The sequence below is a fragment of the Bombina bombina genome, chromosome 2 (assembly GCF_027579735.1).
Source record: "Bombina bombina isolate aBomBom1 chromosome 2, aBomBom1.pri, whole genome shotgun sequence".
In the NCBI taxonomy this organism is placed as follows: domain Eukaryota; kingdom Metazoa; phylum Chordata; class Amphibia; order Anura; family Bombinatoridae; genus Bombina; species Bombina bombina.
This window is the reverse complement of record NC_069500.1, coordinates 184,431,345-184,449,136: the sequence shown is the minus strand read 5'-3', so window position 1 is coordinate 184,449,136 and position 17,792 is coordinate 184,431,345. Positions and strand designations below refer to the sequence as shown.

The following is a 17,792-nucleotide window of genomic DNA, read 5'->3' as shown; positions in this document are numbered from 1 at the left end:
CGATTTTAGTAACGGTTGCTAAAATCATTTTCCTCTTACAAACAGAAATCTTCATCTCTTTTCTGTTTCAGAGTAAATAGTACATACCAGCACTATTTTAAAATAACAAACTCTTGATTGAATAATAAAAACTACAGTTAAACACTAAAAAACTCTAAGCCATCTCCGTGGAGATGTTGCCTGTACAACGGCAAAGAGAATGACTGGGGAAGGCGGAGCCTAGGAGGGATCATGTGACCAGCTTTGCCATTTCCTGTTGGGGAAGAGAATATCCCACAAGTAAGGATGACGCCGTGGACCGGACACACCTATGTTGGAGAAATTTAGAGTATTTAGAGCATTTATACTTCATGCTGATCTGGGCCTGTTGTTTGACAAATCCAAGAATAATATGTTTCCCCTTAAAGGGCTCAGAGGCACAACTCTTTTTCACCTACCCAACCTAAAATGTGAGAAATACCTGTGAAATCTTAATTTACTATACTTGTTTACGTTTAATTGGTCTTTGATATTTCTTTTCTTTTTTAGCTATGATGTTTTTCATTTCCATATGTACCAATTTTTATTGCTTGTATTATGCTTGACATAACCCCAATAAAAAGAACTTGGAATAAAAAGATCACTGCTACTGTGACTGCTTTTGTACTTAGGAAGGATTAGGATAGAACAGGATAGAACCGGGGTGTGAGGAGATTGTGGCACCGGTTGCATGGAAGGGGAGGGGCTAAGGTGTGGGTTCGGAATGAATTCAAGTTGAAGTTAGTAACTTGCTGGGAGTGGGAGCCAAGGGGATTTAGACATAAGCTCTGGTCTGGTGGTCTCACTATTTGTACAGAATATTCCTTCCTGTTACTGCTTCTTACTGTTAAAGGAGTCAAGGATAGCACGGTTGTGTTGTGAGGAGATCGCGGGCACCGGGTCATGGAAGGGGAGGGGCTAAGGTGAGGGTCCAACTCTGGATGAAGTAAAACTTGCTAAAATAATAACCTCTGGTGGTCTTACTGTTTTATTTTACAACACTACTTCCTGTGACTGCTAGCTTCTGTAAGGATAGCACAGGGGTGTGAGCAGAACGCGGCACCGGGTCGCATGGAAGGGGAGGGGCTAAGGTGAGGGTCTGGAATCGGATCAAGTAACTTGTTGCTGGGAGCCAAGGGGAGATAACAGACATAAGCTCTGTTCTCACTGTGTTTTTTTTTTTTCTACTAACTCAAAGCTTAGCCAAGAGAAGATCAAGCATACAAAAACACTGAGAACAGAGTTTATGTCTTAATCCTCTTGGCTGCTCCTCCCAGCAAGTTACTTGATCCGGATTCCGGACCCTCACCTTAGCCCCTCCTCTTCCATGCCACCCGGTGCCCGTGATCTCCTTCTCCTCATTCCTCACACCTCTGTCTGTGTGCTATCCTTCCTAACAGTTATAGAAGCTACTAGCAGTCACAGGAAGAAGTGTGTTGTAAAATAAAACAGTAAGACCACCAGAGGTTATTATAATTTATTTTAGCAAGTTTTTTTACTTGATCCATATTCCAGACAGTCAGACCCTCACCTTAGTCCCTCCCCTTCCATGACACGGTGCCCACAATCTCCTCAGTCCTGACACCCCTGTCACTGCTATCCTTCCTAACACCAGTACAGAAGCAGTCACAGGAAGGGTTGTAAAATATATATATTTTTTACAAATGGTATATTGTTCAGTGTGTTTTTTTTTCCTTTTTATCCGATTAATCAAAAAAATAATCAACCAACTAATCGATTATGAAAATAATCGTTAGTTGCAGCCCTAGTTGTATTCCTGCGCCAAAGGTCTTCTACTTATATCTGTCCCAGAAGGAGAAAGTGACGTATGGACGATCACGTCTTCTGGGACGATCAGTAACGAAATACCAAACAGGCAACCTTGGATGACTTAAAAATTGGGGTCCTCCCAACAATCAGCTGACCGATATCCTTTGGAAATGTGTAGCCCGACGTGGGTGAATGACATTGGACCAAACGCATACCGACACAGGTTCCCTACAGTGAAGAGGGTAAGGACATCCTCACGAAAGCCATTTGACAGAGGGCATCGATGTGCCAGATTGCACGAGACGGTAATGTGTTGCTTAGTGTCTAGACGTGTTGAAGCATTCTGCGGCAAACAGCGGTAACTATGGTTACCATCGGCTTCTATGTTACTTTCTCTTTTTGCTACAGGTTTTATGAAATGTGAGATACGCTACAGTGTAGCTTTGGTGTGCAACAATCTCAGAATTTGTCATTGACATTTAAGTATCGGGCCTACTGTATATGGCTATTATTCCATGAACTGGAGAATTAAAGCATCTTGCCTTGAGATTCATGTGTTCTGATTTGGGACATTGCTCACAGTCCTAGTATACACCTGTACATCTATTTTAGTGTGTTATGCATTTTTTATGCTTAGGATTGTGCTATTTGTTTATATGAGACATCAATGAATATATATTAGCTGGCCTGTTATGTGCATAGGAATGTTTTAAAATGTATAGTTTTCTAGATAGATAGTTCACTCACAATGCAACTTTTTAAAATGCATCAATAAATTTGATATTTTTGATTAAAAGAGTGCTGTATCCCCTCGCTTTATACAGGATTTTCCTAAATCCTGTCCAATCTTTCTTTTCTTTTTTCGCTAGACATTTAAAATTTTGAGGATCTGCACCAATAACCTTAAACTAAATTAGAATTGTGACTAATTCTCCAATTCTTTAAGTCATCTCTCTCCTATATTTACACGTATATATATATATATATATATATATATATATATATATATATAATATATTTTTTTATTTTACTTATACAATACGATGAGTGTTTCTTTTAGAGAAAAACATGTTATGTATTCTACCTCTCTTTTTTACGAAATAATGTATATGTGTCGGAAACAGTAAAATACTACTATGTAAATATAATAAATAGCGAATACCTTTATGTTACAATAATGGACATTCACTTACTAAAACTACTTTTAGTAATTGGGACTTATTCTGAAAATCAATGAAAATCCATCAATATGAACACAATGGTGGTAGTGGACAATGAAAATCCCTTTAAAAAGTGGAGCTAACATTGATTGAAGGCAAGAAATGGGAACAGTATAAAAACGCTCTGCAAGTATAATCAAAACATTGGATCTATTTTGGATAACGTTTTGAAATTTGCACGCTAAACACCACACCCGATTGGAGGAAAAGACGCTCACGTGACCGGTATCGAAATAAGCAGAAGCATGACCAGAGGAAGAAACACAGGAAGACCTAAGACCTATGGATACCAGCGCATGAGTGCAACCACAGCAAACAGCAATAAGTGATGAGGTATACCGGGCTATCCAACAAGGAAACAAGGTAGTGGCTTTAAAGGGACACTTAACACCTGCTTAAGATTTTCTGAACTAACTGTTGCTGAGGAATCAAAATAAACTAATACACTGTTCTCAATGCTGTATGTTCATCTTACTACAAACTCTTCATGAAGACTACTCATATTTTCTATGCTTATCCCCAGCTTGTGTTTTCCTATGTAGGGTGCCATCTTGTAACGCACGTTTCAGGCACTGCAGTCACATGACGTGTGCACGGCAGCTACTCTCACTGATGTTCTAGAAGGCAGGCAAATTGTCAATGCTAATTCACTGTAATGCAAAGCATGCATTGCAGTATATGAGGACAAAGATCTATTTTATATATTATACAGTAATTGCATCTTCTTTTATCAAGCATATTTCTCTTGTAAGGTGTATCCAGTCCACGGATCATCCATTACTTGTGGGATATTCTCATTCCCAACAGGAAGTTGCAAGAGGACACCCACAGCAGAGCTGTAATATAGCTCCTCCCCTAACTGTCATAGCCAGTCATTCTCTTGCAACTCTCAACAAGCTAGGACGTTGTAGGAGAGAGTGGTTAAATATAGCTAGTTTATTTTCTTCAATCAAAAGTTTGTTATTTTTAAATAGTACCGGAGTTGTGCTATTTTATCTCAGGCAGTAAATAGAAGAAGAATCTGCCTGAGGTTTCTATGATCTTAGCAGGTTGTAACTAAGATCCATTGCTATTCTCACATATGTCTGAGGGGATTACACAGATGAGGTATCTTCAGCGAGAGAATGGCGTGCAGTTTATTCTGCTATCAGGTATGTGCAGTTATAATTTTTTCTAGAGATGGAAAACACTAGAAAATGCTGCTGATACCGGATTAATGTAAGTTAAGCCTGAATACAGTGATGTAATAACGACTGGTATCATGCTTACTCCCAGGGGTAATACCCTTATGATATTTACAATATAAAACGTTTGCTGGCATGTTTAATCGTTTTTATATATGCTTTGGTGATAAAACTTTATTGGGGCCTAGTTTTTTCCACATGGCTGGCTTAAATTTTGACTAGAAACAATTTCCACTGTTGTAGTATAAAAGTTACAGTTGGTGCAGTTAAAATTACAAACTGTGACATCCAGCTTCCCTCAAAGGCCATCTGAATGCTATAGGACATCTCTAAAGGGCCCAAAGGCTTTCCAAAGTCGTTTATTGGGGAAGGTAGGGCCACAGCTTGCTGTGGCAGTTGGTTGTGACTGTTAAAAAACGTATTTTTCGTTTTTTTGATCCGTTTTTTGAACTAAGGGGTTAATCATCCATTTGCAAGTGGGTGCAATGCTCTGTTAGCCTATTATACACACTGTAAAAATTTCGTTTGATTTACTGCATTTTTTCACTGTTTTTCAAATTCTGACAAAATTTGTTTCTCTTAAAAGGCACAGTACCGTTTTTTATATTTGCTTGTTAACTTGATTTAAAGTGTTTTCCAAGCTTGCTAGTCTCATTGCTATTCTGTATAAACATGTCTGACATAGAAGAAACTCCTTGTTTATTATGTTTAAAAGCCATGGTGGAACCCCCTCTTAGAATGTGTACCAAATGTACTGATTTCATTTTATGCAATAAAGATCATTTTCTGTCTTTAAAAAATGTATCACCAGAGGAATCTGACGAGGGGGAAGTTATGCCGACTAACTTTCCCCACGTGTCAGACCCTTTGACTCCCGCTTAAGGGACTCACGCTCAAATGGCGCCAAGTACATCTAGGGCGCCCATAGCGTTTACTTTACAAGACATGGCGGCAGTCATGGATAATACACTGCCAGCGGTATTAGCCAGACTACCTGAACTTAGAGGTAAGCGAGATAGCTCTGGGGTGAGACAAAATGCAGAGCATACTGACGCTTTAAGAACCATGTCTGATACTGCCTCACAATATGCAGAAGCTGAGGAAAGAGAGCTTCAGTCAGTGGGTGATGTTAATGACTCAGGAAAGATACCTGATTCTAATATTTCTACATTTAAATTTAAGCTTGAACACCTCCGCGTGTTGCTTAGGGAGGTTTTAGCTGCTCTGAATGACTGTGATACCATTGCAGTGCCAGAGAAATTGTGTAGACTGGATAAATACTTTGCAGTGCTGGTGTGTACTGATGTTTTTCCAAATACCTAAAAGGTTTACAGAAATTATTAATAAGGAATGGGATAGACCAGGTGTGCCGTTCTCTTCCCCTCCTATTTTTAGAAAAATGTTTCCAATAGACGCCACCACATGGGACTTATGGCAGACAGTCCCTAAGGTGGAGGGAGCAGTTTCTACTCTAGTAAAGCGTACTACTATCCCTGTCGAGGACAGTTGTGGTTTTTTTTTTTTTTAGATCCAATGGATAAAAAAATTAGAGGTTACCTTAAGAAAATATTTATTCAACAAGGTTTTATCCTACAGCCCCTTGCATGCATTGCCCCTGTCACTGCTGCTGCGGCGTACTGGTTTGAGTCTCTGGAAGAGGCTTTACAGGTAGCGACTCTATTGGATGACATACTTGGCAAACTTCCGAGCATTTAAGCTAGCCAATTCTTTTATTCTGATGCCATTGTTCATTTGACTAAACTAACGGCTAAGAATTCTGGTTTTGCTATACAGGCGCGCAGAGCGCTATGGCTTAGATCATGGTCAGCTGACGTGACTTCAAAATCTAAGCTACTTAACATTCCCTTCAAGGAGCAGACCCTATTCGGGCCTGGTTGAAGGAGATTATTGCTGATATCACTGGAGGAAAAGGTCATGCCCTTCCTCAGGACAGGTCCAAATCTAGGGCCAAACAGTCTAATTTTCGTGCCTTTCAAAACCTCAAGGCAGGTGCGGCATCAACTTCCTCTAATAATAAACAAGAGGGAACTTTTGCTCAATCCAAGACAGTCTGGAGACCAAACCTGACATGGAAAAAAGGTAAGCAGGTAAAAAAGCCTGCTGCTGCCTCTAAGACAGCATGAAGGAACGGCCCCCTATCCGGGAACGGATCTAGTAGGGGGCAGACTTTCACTCTTTGCCCAGGCGTGGGCAAGAGATGTTCAGGATCCCTGGGCGTTGGAAATTATATCCCAGGGATATCTTCTGGACTTCAAAGCTACCCCCCCAAAAGGGAGATTTCACCTTTCACAATTATCTGCACACCAGATAAAGAGAGAGGCATTCTTACACTGTGTACGAGTCCTCCTAGTTATGGGAGTGATCCATCCAGTTCCAAAGGAGGAACAGGGACAGGGTTTTTACTCAAATCTGTTTGCGGTTCCCAAAAAAGAGGGAACCTTCAGACCAATTTTGGATCTAAAGATCTTAAACAAATTCCTCAAAGTTCCGTCGTTCAAGATGGAAACTATTCATACCATCCTACCACTGATCCAGGAGGGTCAATATATGACTACAGTGGATCTAAAGGATGCTTATCTTCACATTCCGATACACAAAGATCATCATCGGTTTCTCCGGTTTGCCTTTTAAGACAGGCATTACCAGTTGTAGCTCTTCCCTTGGGATTAGCTACAGCCCCAAGAATCTTTACAAAGGTTCTAGGGTCACTTATGGCGGTCGTAAGGCCTCGGGGCATAGCAGTAGCCCCTTATTTAGACGACATCCTGATACAGGCGTCAAACTTCCAAATTGCCAAGTCTCATACGGACGTAGTACTGGCATTTCTGTGGTCGCATGGGTGGAAAGTGAACGAGGAAAAGAGTTCTCTATCCCCACTCACAAGAGTTTCCTTTCTAGGGACTCTGATAGATTCTGTAGAAATGAAAATTCACCTGACGTGTGAATCCAAGGGTGACTCATGGAGTAAGGTCAGGATTGCTAGGATATTATCTTTTCTCCAAGAAGGTTTGGAAAAAGGATTGTCAGCTAGTTAAGCGTCTGGCAGATGTTCCAGACGTTCAGGCATTTTGTCAGGCTTTAGTTAGAATCAAGCCTGTGTTTAAACCTGTTGCTCCACCATGGAGCTTAAACTTGGTTCTTAAGGTTCTTCAAGGAGTTCCGTTTGAACCTCTTCATTCCATAGATATCAAGCTTTTATCTTGGAAAGTTCTTTTTTTGGTAGCTATTTCCTCGGCTCGTAGAGTCTCTGAGCTATCTGCCTTACAATGTGATTCTCCTTATCTGATTTTTCATACGGATAAGGTAGTCTGCGTACCAAACCTGGTTTCTTACCTAAGGTGGTATCTAACAAGAATATCAATCAAGAGATTGTTGTTCCATCCTTGTGTTACACAATTTGGACGTGGTCCGTGCTTTAAAGTTTTACTTACAAGCTACTAAAGATTTTCGTCAAACATCTGCTTTGTTTGTTGTCTACTCTGGACAGAGGAGAGGTCAAAAGGCTTCGGGAACCTCTTTTTCTTTTTGACTAAGAAGCTTAATCCGCTTAGCCTATGAGACTGCTGGACAGCAACCTCCTGAAAGGATTACAGCTCATTCCACTAGAGCTGTGGCTTCCACTTGGGCCTTTAAAAATGAGGCTTCTTTTGATCAGATTTGCAAGGCGACGACTTGGTCTTCGCTTCATATTTTTTCAAAATTTTACAAATTTGATACTTTTGCTTCTTCAGAGGCTATATTTGGGAGAAAGGTTTTACGGGCAGTGGTTCCTTCCATTTAAGTTCCTGCCTTGTCCCTCCCTTCATCCGTGTACTTTAGCTTTGGTATTGGTATCCCACAAGTAATGGATGATCCGTGGACTGGATACACCTTACAAGAGAAAACACAATTTATGCTTACCTGATAAATTTATTTCTCTTGTGGTGTATCCAGTCCACGGCCCGCCCTGTCATTTTAAGGCAGGTAATTTTTAAATTTAAACTACAGTAACCACTGCACCCTATGGTTCTTCCTTTCTCGGCTTGTTTTCGGTCGAATGACTGGCTATGAAAGTTAGGGGAGGAGCTATATTACAGCTCTGCTGTGGGTGTCCTCTTGCAACTTCCTGTTGGGAATGAGAATATCCCACAAGTAATGGATGATCCGTGGACTGGATACACCACAAGAGAAATAAATTTATCAGGTAAGCATAAATTGTGTTTTTAAACGTTTTATGTACTGAACATACCCACAGTCTGTGTGTTTCACTGTTCACTAAGTTCAGTTTCAATCGCCCGATGTTCAGAGGCAGAGGGGAGGGGGGAGGAGGGAGGGGGAGAGTCTAGAAGCTGTTTTTTTAACTCCCTGTTATTCAGTTTTTAACTCCCTGTTATTCAGAATTTACTTTTGTTTTCATAATCATATTATTTTAATTATCAAACAGCACCACACTTTTTATATATCATAAAAAGTATGGTGCTGTTTGATAATTAAAATAATATGATGGTGAAAACAAAAGTAAATTCCTGGAGCACAGAGAGAAAATTCTCCTCAGATATTGCAGAGAACTGAATAACAGGGAGTTACAAAAACGGCTTCTAGACTCTCCCCCTCCCTCCTCCCCCCTCCCCTCTGCCTCTGAACACGGGGCTGGCAATCAAAACTGAACTTAGTTATAGCAGTGAACAGTGAAACACACAGACTGTGGATATGTTCAGTACATAGAATGTTTAAAATATGTTTGATAAAAGAAGATGCAATTACTGTATTACAAATATAAAATAGATCTTTGTCCTCATATACAGCAATGCATGCTTTGCATTACAGTGAATTAGCATTGACAATTTGCCTGCCTTCTAGAACATCAGTGAGAGAAGCTGCCGTGCGCATCACATGACTTGGGTGCACACACGTTACAAGATGGCACCCTACATAGGAAAACACAAGCTGTGTATAAGCATAGAAAATATGAAGAGTTTTCATGAAGAGTTTCTAGTAAGATGAACATACAGCATTAAGAAAAGTGAATTAGTTTATTTTGATTCCTCAGAAAAAAAAGTTTAGAAAATTTTCAGCAGGTGTTAAGTGTCCCTTTAAGTGTTTATTTTTATCCGTGGGACGACCATTGATTCCCTAAAAGTTGCAATAAGGGTTATTTTCACAGACCACCTAATTGAATATACAGGACTTTGGAAACAAGAGATTGATTCTATATCTGGGACTATTGCAACGGCACTTTATTGTTCTTAATTTCTGTGTTTTTATGAAAGATTTCTTATGGATTTATGAGAGAAAAAAGAGAGAGAGAGAAAGAGAAAGAGAAAGAGAAAGAGAAAGAGAAAGAGCGCAAAAGAGGGGGAGAGAGAGAGCGCAAAAGAGGGGGAGAGAGAGAGCGCAAAAGAGGGGGAGAGAGAGCGCAAAAGAGGGGGAGAGAGAGCGCAAAAGAGGGGGAGAGAGAGCGCAAAAGAGGGGGAGAGAGAGAGAGAGAGAGAGAGCGCAAAAGAGGGGGAGAGAGAGAGAGAGAGCGCGCAAAAGAGGGGGAAAGAGAGAGAGAGAGAGAGAGAGCGCAAAAGAGGGGGAGAGAGAGAGAGAGAGCGCAAAAGAGGGGGAGAGAGAGCGCAAAAAAGAGGGGGAGAGAGAGAGCGCAAAAGAGGGGGAGAGAGAGAGCGCAAAAGAGGGGGAGAGAGAGAGCGCAAAAGAGGGGGAGAGAGAGAGCGCAAAAGAGGGGGAGAGAGAGAGCGCAAAAGAGATGGGGGAGAGAGAGCGCAAAAGAGAGGGGGGGAGGGAGAGCGCAAAAGAGAGGGGGGGAGGGAGAGCTCAAAAGAGAAGGGGGGGAGGGAGAGCTCAAAAGAGAAGGGGGGGAGAGAGAGCTCAAAAGAGAGGGGGGAGAGAGAAAGAGCTCAAAAGAGAGGGGGAGAGAGAGAGCACAAGGGGTGGGACCGCTGTACTGCAAAAAATGGCCCGTGTGAACGGGCTTTACGACTAATATATATATATATATATATATACACACACACATATACATACACTGTATATCTATATATATATTTATTGATATATTTATCACTTGTATTAGGATATTGATTTAATCATCAAATAGTCACCCCGTGTCAGGATTCAATGTAGACTTTCCCATTATTCACGTTTTCTTAAGTGTCTAGTTTGCTGTCTGACAGAAATGTCATGGTGTTTAAGAAAAGGTTTTGGACATATAACTATTAAAATATTTAATATTTTTGAATTATGAGAAGAATGCTGTATTGCCTTTTATAAAAGAGTATTTTCTCTCTTTTCTCTGTTCTTTTTTCTCTATATTGAATTATCTACTGTACACTGTTGATTTAGAACAGTAATGGCCAACAATCTAACACATGGGGGCAGCAGAACAATATTGTACAAGCCGTAAGGGCTGCATATACATTTATGGTTATTAAACACACACATAATAATGTATTTCACAGGGCCAGATTTAGTTAAGATAACACTATCTGCAGATTTCCGTCTAGAGGGTTCTGTTGAGTTGTGACCACCTTGTTTGCCCACCTGCCAGAAGTCCAAAAGCACACATTTTTAGTTCCAATTTTCATGGTACACATTCTTAGTTCTGCTTTTTCTCAGGGGTCACGTGTCCCACAGGCCACCAAGTTGGCCATCTCTTAAATGTGATAAAACTATTTAACTATTAGTGGGGGGCGGAGCCTAGCCACGAACTGAAATGGCTGCTTTCTAAACAAGCTCTGTAGTCCCTGCTATAACTACACTCAAAACAGGTGCACACACGGCATAAACTAGTCTATAAATGGTTTATCAATAGGCTCTAGACATAACTCACTAACTATACGCAAGTTCTGAGACCAGATGACATAACAGAGCGGTGGCGGAGAGGAGCCGTGAGTTTGAGGCCTTTTCTACAGACCGCATCCACTAAGAGGGCGCCGTGCTCAAGTAAATTTCCCTAACCGGATCGCATAAGCTCTATGTGGAGGCATTGACCCTAACCTGTCAGCTACTAACCTTGGGAGGTGAGACTCGGAGATCGCATAACCAGCAACGAAGCGCCTCTGCTTGAACTCGAGCCTTCCGGACTGACCGCGGTAGGGCCTACCACGCGGGATCAGCAGACCCCAGCCAGCGCAGAGACAATCCAAAACGGACTACAGATCCGGACCACCGCAACAGGAGAATTTATCCCTGGGACCAGTGCCGAGAGCGCGATTACCCCCAGAAGGAATACGGAGTGATAGCCGACACCCGGAGATCACCGGGTCTTCTCAGCAGAGGTAACGCCACGTGGCAGGGGAACCCAGCATACAGATCCCAACACCGGACAGGTAACACAAACTACCGGGTGGCACCGGACTCTGGCCTAAGCTGTTCTGGAGCGCTAGGGGTAGTGACACGGATCACAAATAGGCCCTCTACTGCTAGCCCATTCAACATATAAACAGACAATACCTGACATACATACATGGGCAGTACGATTTATCTGCATTAAAAACGTGGACTACTGGCATAACTCAGTTCCTTTATTAGACATCCCCGGCCTCAATAACATGGCCCGGTATCACTTGGGGAATAAATATAACTATACTTGGGACGACCTTCTCTCACAGCAATTTGATACCTCATATCAGTGTCCCATACTCCTGAGGGATAAGAGAGGAAAGGTATAAATTGCCTGTAGACCCCATCTATACAAAACAGCCCACTCTAGTACATGTAATGTCCAGTAAAAGAAACACTAGGCCTACTAAAAGCTCTCAGCCCACCACCTTGGAAAATTACTTAATAAATAACGAGCCTACAATAGCAAAATCAGACGCTAACCAGAAAACCGCAACAGCTCAGGTCCATAATACAGAAACGATGTCCTCTCACCAGACTTGTGTCACCAAAGATGATCTTAAGCTCCTCTCCTCTAAAGAGGACATAAAAGAGGCGATGAGAGATTTTAAGTCAATGTTCCAGGAATTAAAAAGTGACATCTCAGCGGTAGATCAAAGAGTAACACAGATAGAAGAAAAGCAAGAGACACTTAGCTCTGATTTACAACACCAGACCAGCTTCTTGCAAGCCCAAGAAAACACGGTACACACCTTATTAGAGAGAATTGAAGACCTCGAAAACCGCAGCAGGAGGAATAACCTCAGGCTGCGAGGTGTACCTGAATCGATTGAACCTGCTGCTATACAGGCATACATCCAGGATTTTGTAAAATACCTCAGAAACGAGGATTTCTCCCCAGACATTCAAATTGAAAGAGCACACAGGGCGCTACGCCCTAAACCCCCAGGAAGAGCCCCTCCTAGAGACATCATTTCCTTCATTCCCATTGCCACTAACATGACGTCCTCACACAAAGAAGCCTGTCCCCGAAAGATAGAACTACTTTCAGCAAATGTAAAGGGCTTCAACAGCCCAACCAAGCGCTCTATGGTCTTACGAGACATACACAGACAGGGTGGACAGGTTGTCTACCTACAAGAGACACATTTCGCTTTCGGCCATGAGCCCCGCTGGCATAGTCCACAATATCCCACCGCTTTCTTTGCCTCTGGTCCACATAAAAGAAATGGAGTGGGCATACTTTTTAGCAAAGACATACCATTCCAACTTACACAAGCACATAGAGACCCAGAAGGTAGATATCTACTCCTAACAGGACTGTTATATGCTAGACCCATTACTTTAATTAACGTCTACTGTCCTAATCAATCCCAACACACCTTTATTCAAAAGGTTATCCATAAAGTACTCGAACTACGGACTGGTATAGTATTCCTTTGGGGAGATTTGAATGCAACACTGAACCCTAACCTAGACACATCAGACGGTATCTCCAGTATTCCTCACAAGACCCTCAAACGTATAACATCCTCACTCAAAGAAGCAGCATTACACGACATCTGGCGTTCACACCACCCCACATCTAAGAACTTTACATTCTTCTCCCACCCCCATAAAAAATACTCGAGAATAGATTATTGGTTTACAGACGCTACTGGCCTCACAGTAACCACGTCAAGCAATATACTACCTATCACATGGTCGGATCATGCCCCAGTCACATGTTCCATCCTATGGTCAGACAAGCCTGTCACGCCTTATATTTGGAGAATGGATGACACCTTGTTGGATGATCCAGTCTTTAAACTAGAAATAGAGAGAGCCCTGACGGAATACTTTCAGATACATGAAAGAGCAGAAACACCATTAACCACGGTATGGGAAGCCCATAAGTGCACTATCCGAGGTCTCTTTCTGAAACAGAAAGCCAGGATAGTTAAGAGCAGGCGATTGCAATATCAGAAGCTTCTTTCGGAAGTTGAAACCGCAGAATGTTCTCACAAGGCTGCGCCAACTGATGCTACATTGGATAAGAGTCTGAAACAAGCGAGAACAAATCTCTTGCTGTTCCTACAAGAAGATTATCAGAAAGCAGCCCTTGTTCTTAGGCAACAATTCTTCGAACAGGGGAATAAAGCAGGCAGACTGCTGGCCAGGGCGGTTGCCCGGAAAAAAAAGAAACAATATGTATATAGTATGATACATCCAGATGGGAAGATTAGGGAAGACGGGAGATCCATCGCTGAGATCTTCCGATCCTATTATGAAACCCTATACAATATTCAGAATGCGAATAGAGTGGAGGTTCACCCTCCTAATCAGGAGCAAGAGACACACAAGATATTAGAATATCTTGCTAGTGTAGATACCCCTAAGCTTTCTAATCAGGACTCTGAGGCCCTAGATTCTCCAATCACTCCTATGGAGCTTAAGCAAGCCCTCAGGGACATAACATCGGGCAAGAGCCCAGGCCCGGATGGTTTCGGAGCTAAGTACTACAAAATGTTTGGCGACATACTGGCGCCGAATATTATACATCTCTTTAATCAACTATCAGAAGATCCATTCTTACCTAACACAATGCTTGAGGCCCACATTGCCGTGATCCCTAAGCCAGGCAAACCAGAAACTAGCCCAGAGAATTACCGCCCTATCTCGCTGCTTAACGCAGACGTCAAGATATTCGCGAAGGTACTTGCCAACCGCCTCAATAGACATCTCCCACACCTCATCTCCACCGATCAGGTGGGATTTATACCAGGACGTGAGGCGAGGGATAATACTTTGAAAGTCCTTCAGATGATGACATTCGCGCATAATAATTCAGTCCCACTGGCCCTGATCTCGACCAATGCTGAAAAAGCGTTCGATCGGGTCAGCTGGACATTTATGCAACTCACACTGGGCAAATTTGGTTTTGGGCCTAAACTCACAAATTGGATAATGTCACTATACTCAACACCAAACGCTAGAGTAAGGGTGAATGGAACTCTCTCAAATCCCTTCGATATTCACAACGGAACTAGACAGGGTTGTCCCCTGTCTCCCCTTCTGTTCGCCCTGACTATCGAAATACTAGCTATCAGAATTAGAGCGAACCCTGAGATTAAAGGAATCAATATAGGGGGCATTGTACATAAGCTTGCCATGTACGCTGACGATGTCCTCATGCTGATATCAGATGTAGGACAATCCCTCACAATGGCTATTGAAGAATTCACACTCTTTGGTGGTGTGTCAAACTTTCTCCTAAATCCCTCAAAATCCGAGATCATGAATGTTTCCATCCCAGAGGCCGAGTTTGATAGACTGAAAAGAGGCTGTCCACTGAAAATCGCTAAAGATAAACTGAAATATTTGGGTGTACTCTTAACACCCAGTATTAAAGAGCTGGTGTCTCTGAACTATAAGAATATCAAAAATGAGATCTGTAGGGACCTGTCCAATTGGAGAAATAAAACCATCTCCTGGCTCGGCCGCATAGGAGTGGTAAAAATGAATGTGATGCCAAGAGTGCTCTACATCATGCAGACCATACCATCGTCCGCAGCCTCCCACATCCTACATCAAATTCAATCGGCTATGGAGTCATATATCTGGAGAGATCTAAAACCTAGAATCAGTAGGAGAACGATATTCTCGCCTCGGAGTGGAGGCGGATTAGGAGTGCCTGATTTGTTGACATACCAAAGAGCAATTTCTCTCCAGAGATTGGTGGAATGGTGCCAAAACTCAAGCCAAAAGGCTTGGGTACATGTGGACAATGCTATTTTACAAAGAGGAAACTCGGGCGCTCTGGCGTGGATTTCTCCCGCTCATAGACCCTCTGAGATTAAGCTCTATCCACTTATGGACAGTGTACTAATAAACTGGGATAAGTTGCTTAAGAAAACCTCTCATATATCTACTTTTATATCACCTGTCACCCCGATCAGAGAGAATCCTGACTTGATTTTCTTACCAGATCTCTCCTCCTCGAAGGAGACCTATGATCTTGCTGACTCGGACGTATATAATATATTCCAACAGGACAGGTTGAAATCCCAGAAAGACTTAAAGACATGGAATAATGGTGTGTTCGCTTCATGGTTCAGATTAGCTCAGATCAGACACTACTTTGATACACACAAAGACAAACATAACCTGACAAGACATAGGACCCACTTTGAAACACTATGTACGATGACCCAACACCCGACCCATCTGATCTCTCAACTTTACAAACTATTATTACAGGGAGACGGCCACTTCCTTCCGTCCTTTACACAGTCCTGGCAAGACGAACTAGATCTAGAGATAGACCGTAAAGACTGGGGAAAAAATTTTGACCGAACGAGACGGACCTCGGTTTCAGCCAAAGTGCAAGAAACACAATACAAATTGCTAAGTAGGTGGTACTTGACCCCCACAGGCTGAAGCATATATACCCACACTCTAGTGGGAACTGTTGGAGAGGGTGTGGGGAAGAGGGAACCCTTTTACATATCTGGTGGACCTGCCCACTGATACGACCTTACTGGAATTATATACTGGCAGAAATGAGTAGGGTTCTCAATATTATAATACCTCCTAACCCATGCTATTTATTATATCACCAGTTGCCCAAAATAGTTGGAGAGGATAAATATCTACTCCTCCTACTGATGCTAAACGGCGCAAAAGGCCTAATCCCCTTATATTGGAAAAAGCAGAACACCCCCAATATACAAGAATGGAAGAATAAGGTAACTGACCTGCTGAGACTAGAGAGATACCATTACCTTAAGATAGGGAAATTGGGTACACATGAAATGATGTTACTAACCTGGGAAGGACGAGGAGTATAACCTTTTCAGAAGAGAGTCACTGTAACCGAAATATTACCCAACCCATACATTAACCCCCCTCACCCACTCCCTCCTTCTCCATCCTCCCCCCCCCTTTTTTTTTTTTCCTTCTTTTTCTTTTCTCTCTCTCTCCATCTTTCTTCTCCTCCGCTCTTCATCCCCTTACTTCCCCTTCTCTCCCCTACTCTTCTTCTCCCCCTTCTTCGGAAAGCTGGTTAATCTAACCGATTCTAAACTATTTTTCCTATCTGTTAGAGATTAAAAACACCGAGAACAACCTATCCCACAGCGCTGTGTAAAAAAGTTGTGGAAATGAGATTATTACTACTGCTTTGTTCTCGAGAATCTATATTTTTCATTATGCATTTTTTATTGTTTAAACAGAGAATCATCTGTAGTGATGGTTCTTAGCTTGTAAACAGTCTATGTGAAGAGTTTTATTAAGTACAGTCGATATGAGATGGTTTTGTACCTTATATACCTGATGTCATTATCTAGACTGTTAGAGAATACTTGAATATCTAGCATATCGCGAAATATTTCTGAACAACTATATTACAGCAAATATTGCATAACGACTGAATACTGTTTTGTATTGAACATGCTTATATGTTTGCCTTCTTTGTTATACCATTTCGCCAATAAAGCTTATTTTGAAAATAAAAAAAAAAAAACTATTTAACTATTAGTTAAGATACATTACACGTTACCTGCAATCATCAATCTGTACAAGGAATCGAACAATATCAGAATGGACTTTTAATGCTGTGAGTTCTGTATAATGGTTCTGCGTCTGCTCCTCCCCAATATTTAGTACTAAGGATTTCTAAAAACAGAAAAAAATACATTATTTAAATCCTATAAATAAAAACATTGCTATAACTTATTTCTACTGCCTTGCCCTGATCAAAAGTAACAAAGTCTACAGATCTATGTAGCTACATTTGCAAATGCACAAATGGGTGCCATTGCTACAAACTACTTAAAATCTAAATGTCAGTTTATTGCTTACATTAAGTGATATGATGAGAATGTGGATTGTCACATAGGGCTTCAATGAAACAAGAAATCACAACTCGGCAATCTGCAATACTTTCCTTTGTCTGCCATACTATTTCACAGATTTATGTTCTCAATAAGAATTTATTTGTTTTGAGGCAAAATCAATTATCGCTCTATATCAATTCACTTCAGATTTCTCACATTTTGCCTTAACTAACTATAAATGTAGTTATTTAGACTGGCAGTACCTGTCTTGAACAGCATCATTAAAAGTACACTAAAGCTGACAATTTTCTTCAAGGTACTATTGACCTTGCATCCTAAACATACCAGTTATTTCAGATACAAAAATATACTTCTCACCTAACTGGGAGACTAATTAGCGCTATTATGTGATGTTTGCATAGCTTTTCTACAGAAAATGT

General features: G+C 41.5%; 1 protein-coding gene across 1 annotated transcript in view; it reads right to left on the bottom strand.

The window, feature by feature from the left end:
• WDR41 (WD repeat domain 41) overlaps positions 1-17,792 on the bottom strand; it is a 411,686-nt gene that overhangs the window by 384,903 nt on the left and 8,991 nt on the right. The window contains exon 2 of the mRNA XM_053701379.1: positions 17,076-17,191. Within this exon, the coding sequence (XP_053557354.1) occupies positions 17,076-17,191 (116 nt within the window). The remainder of the gene's footprint in view (positions 1-17,075; positions 17,192-17,792) is intronic.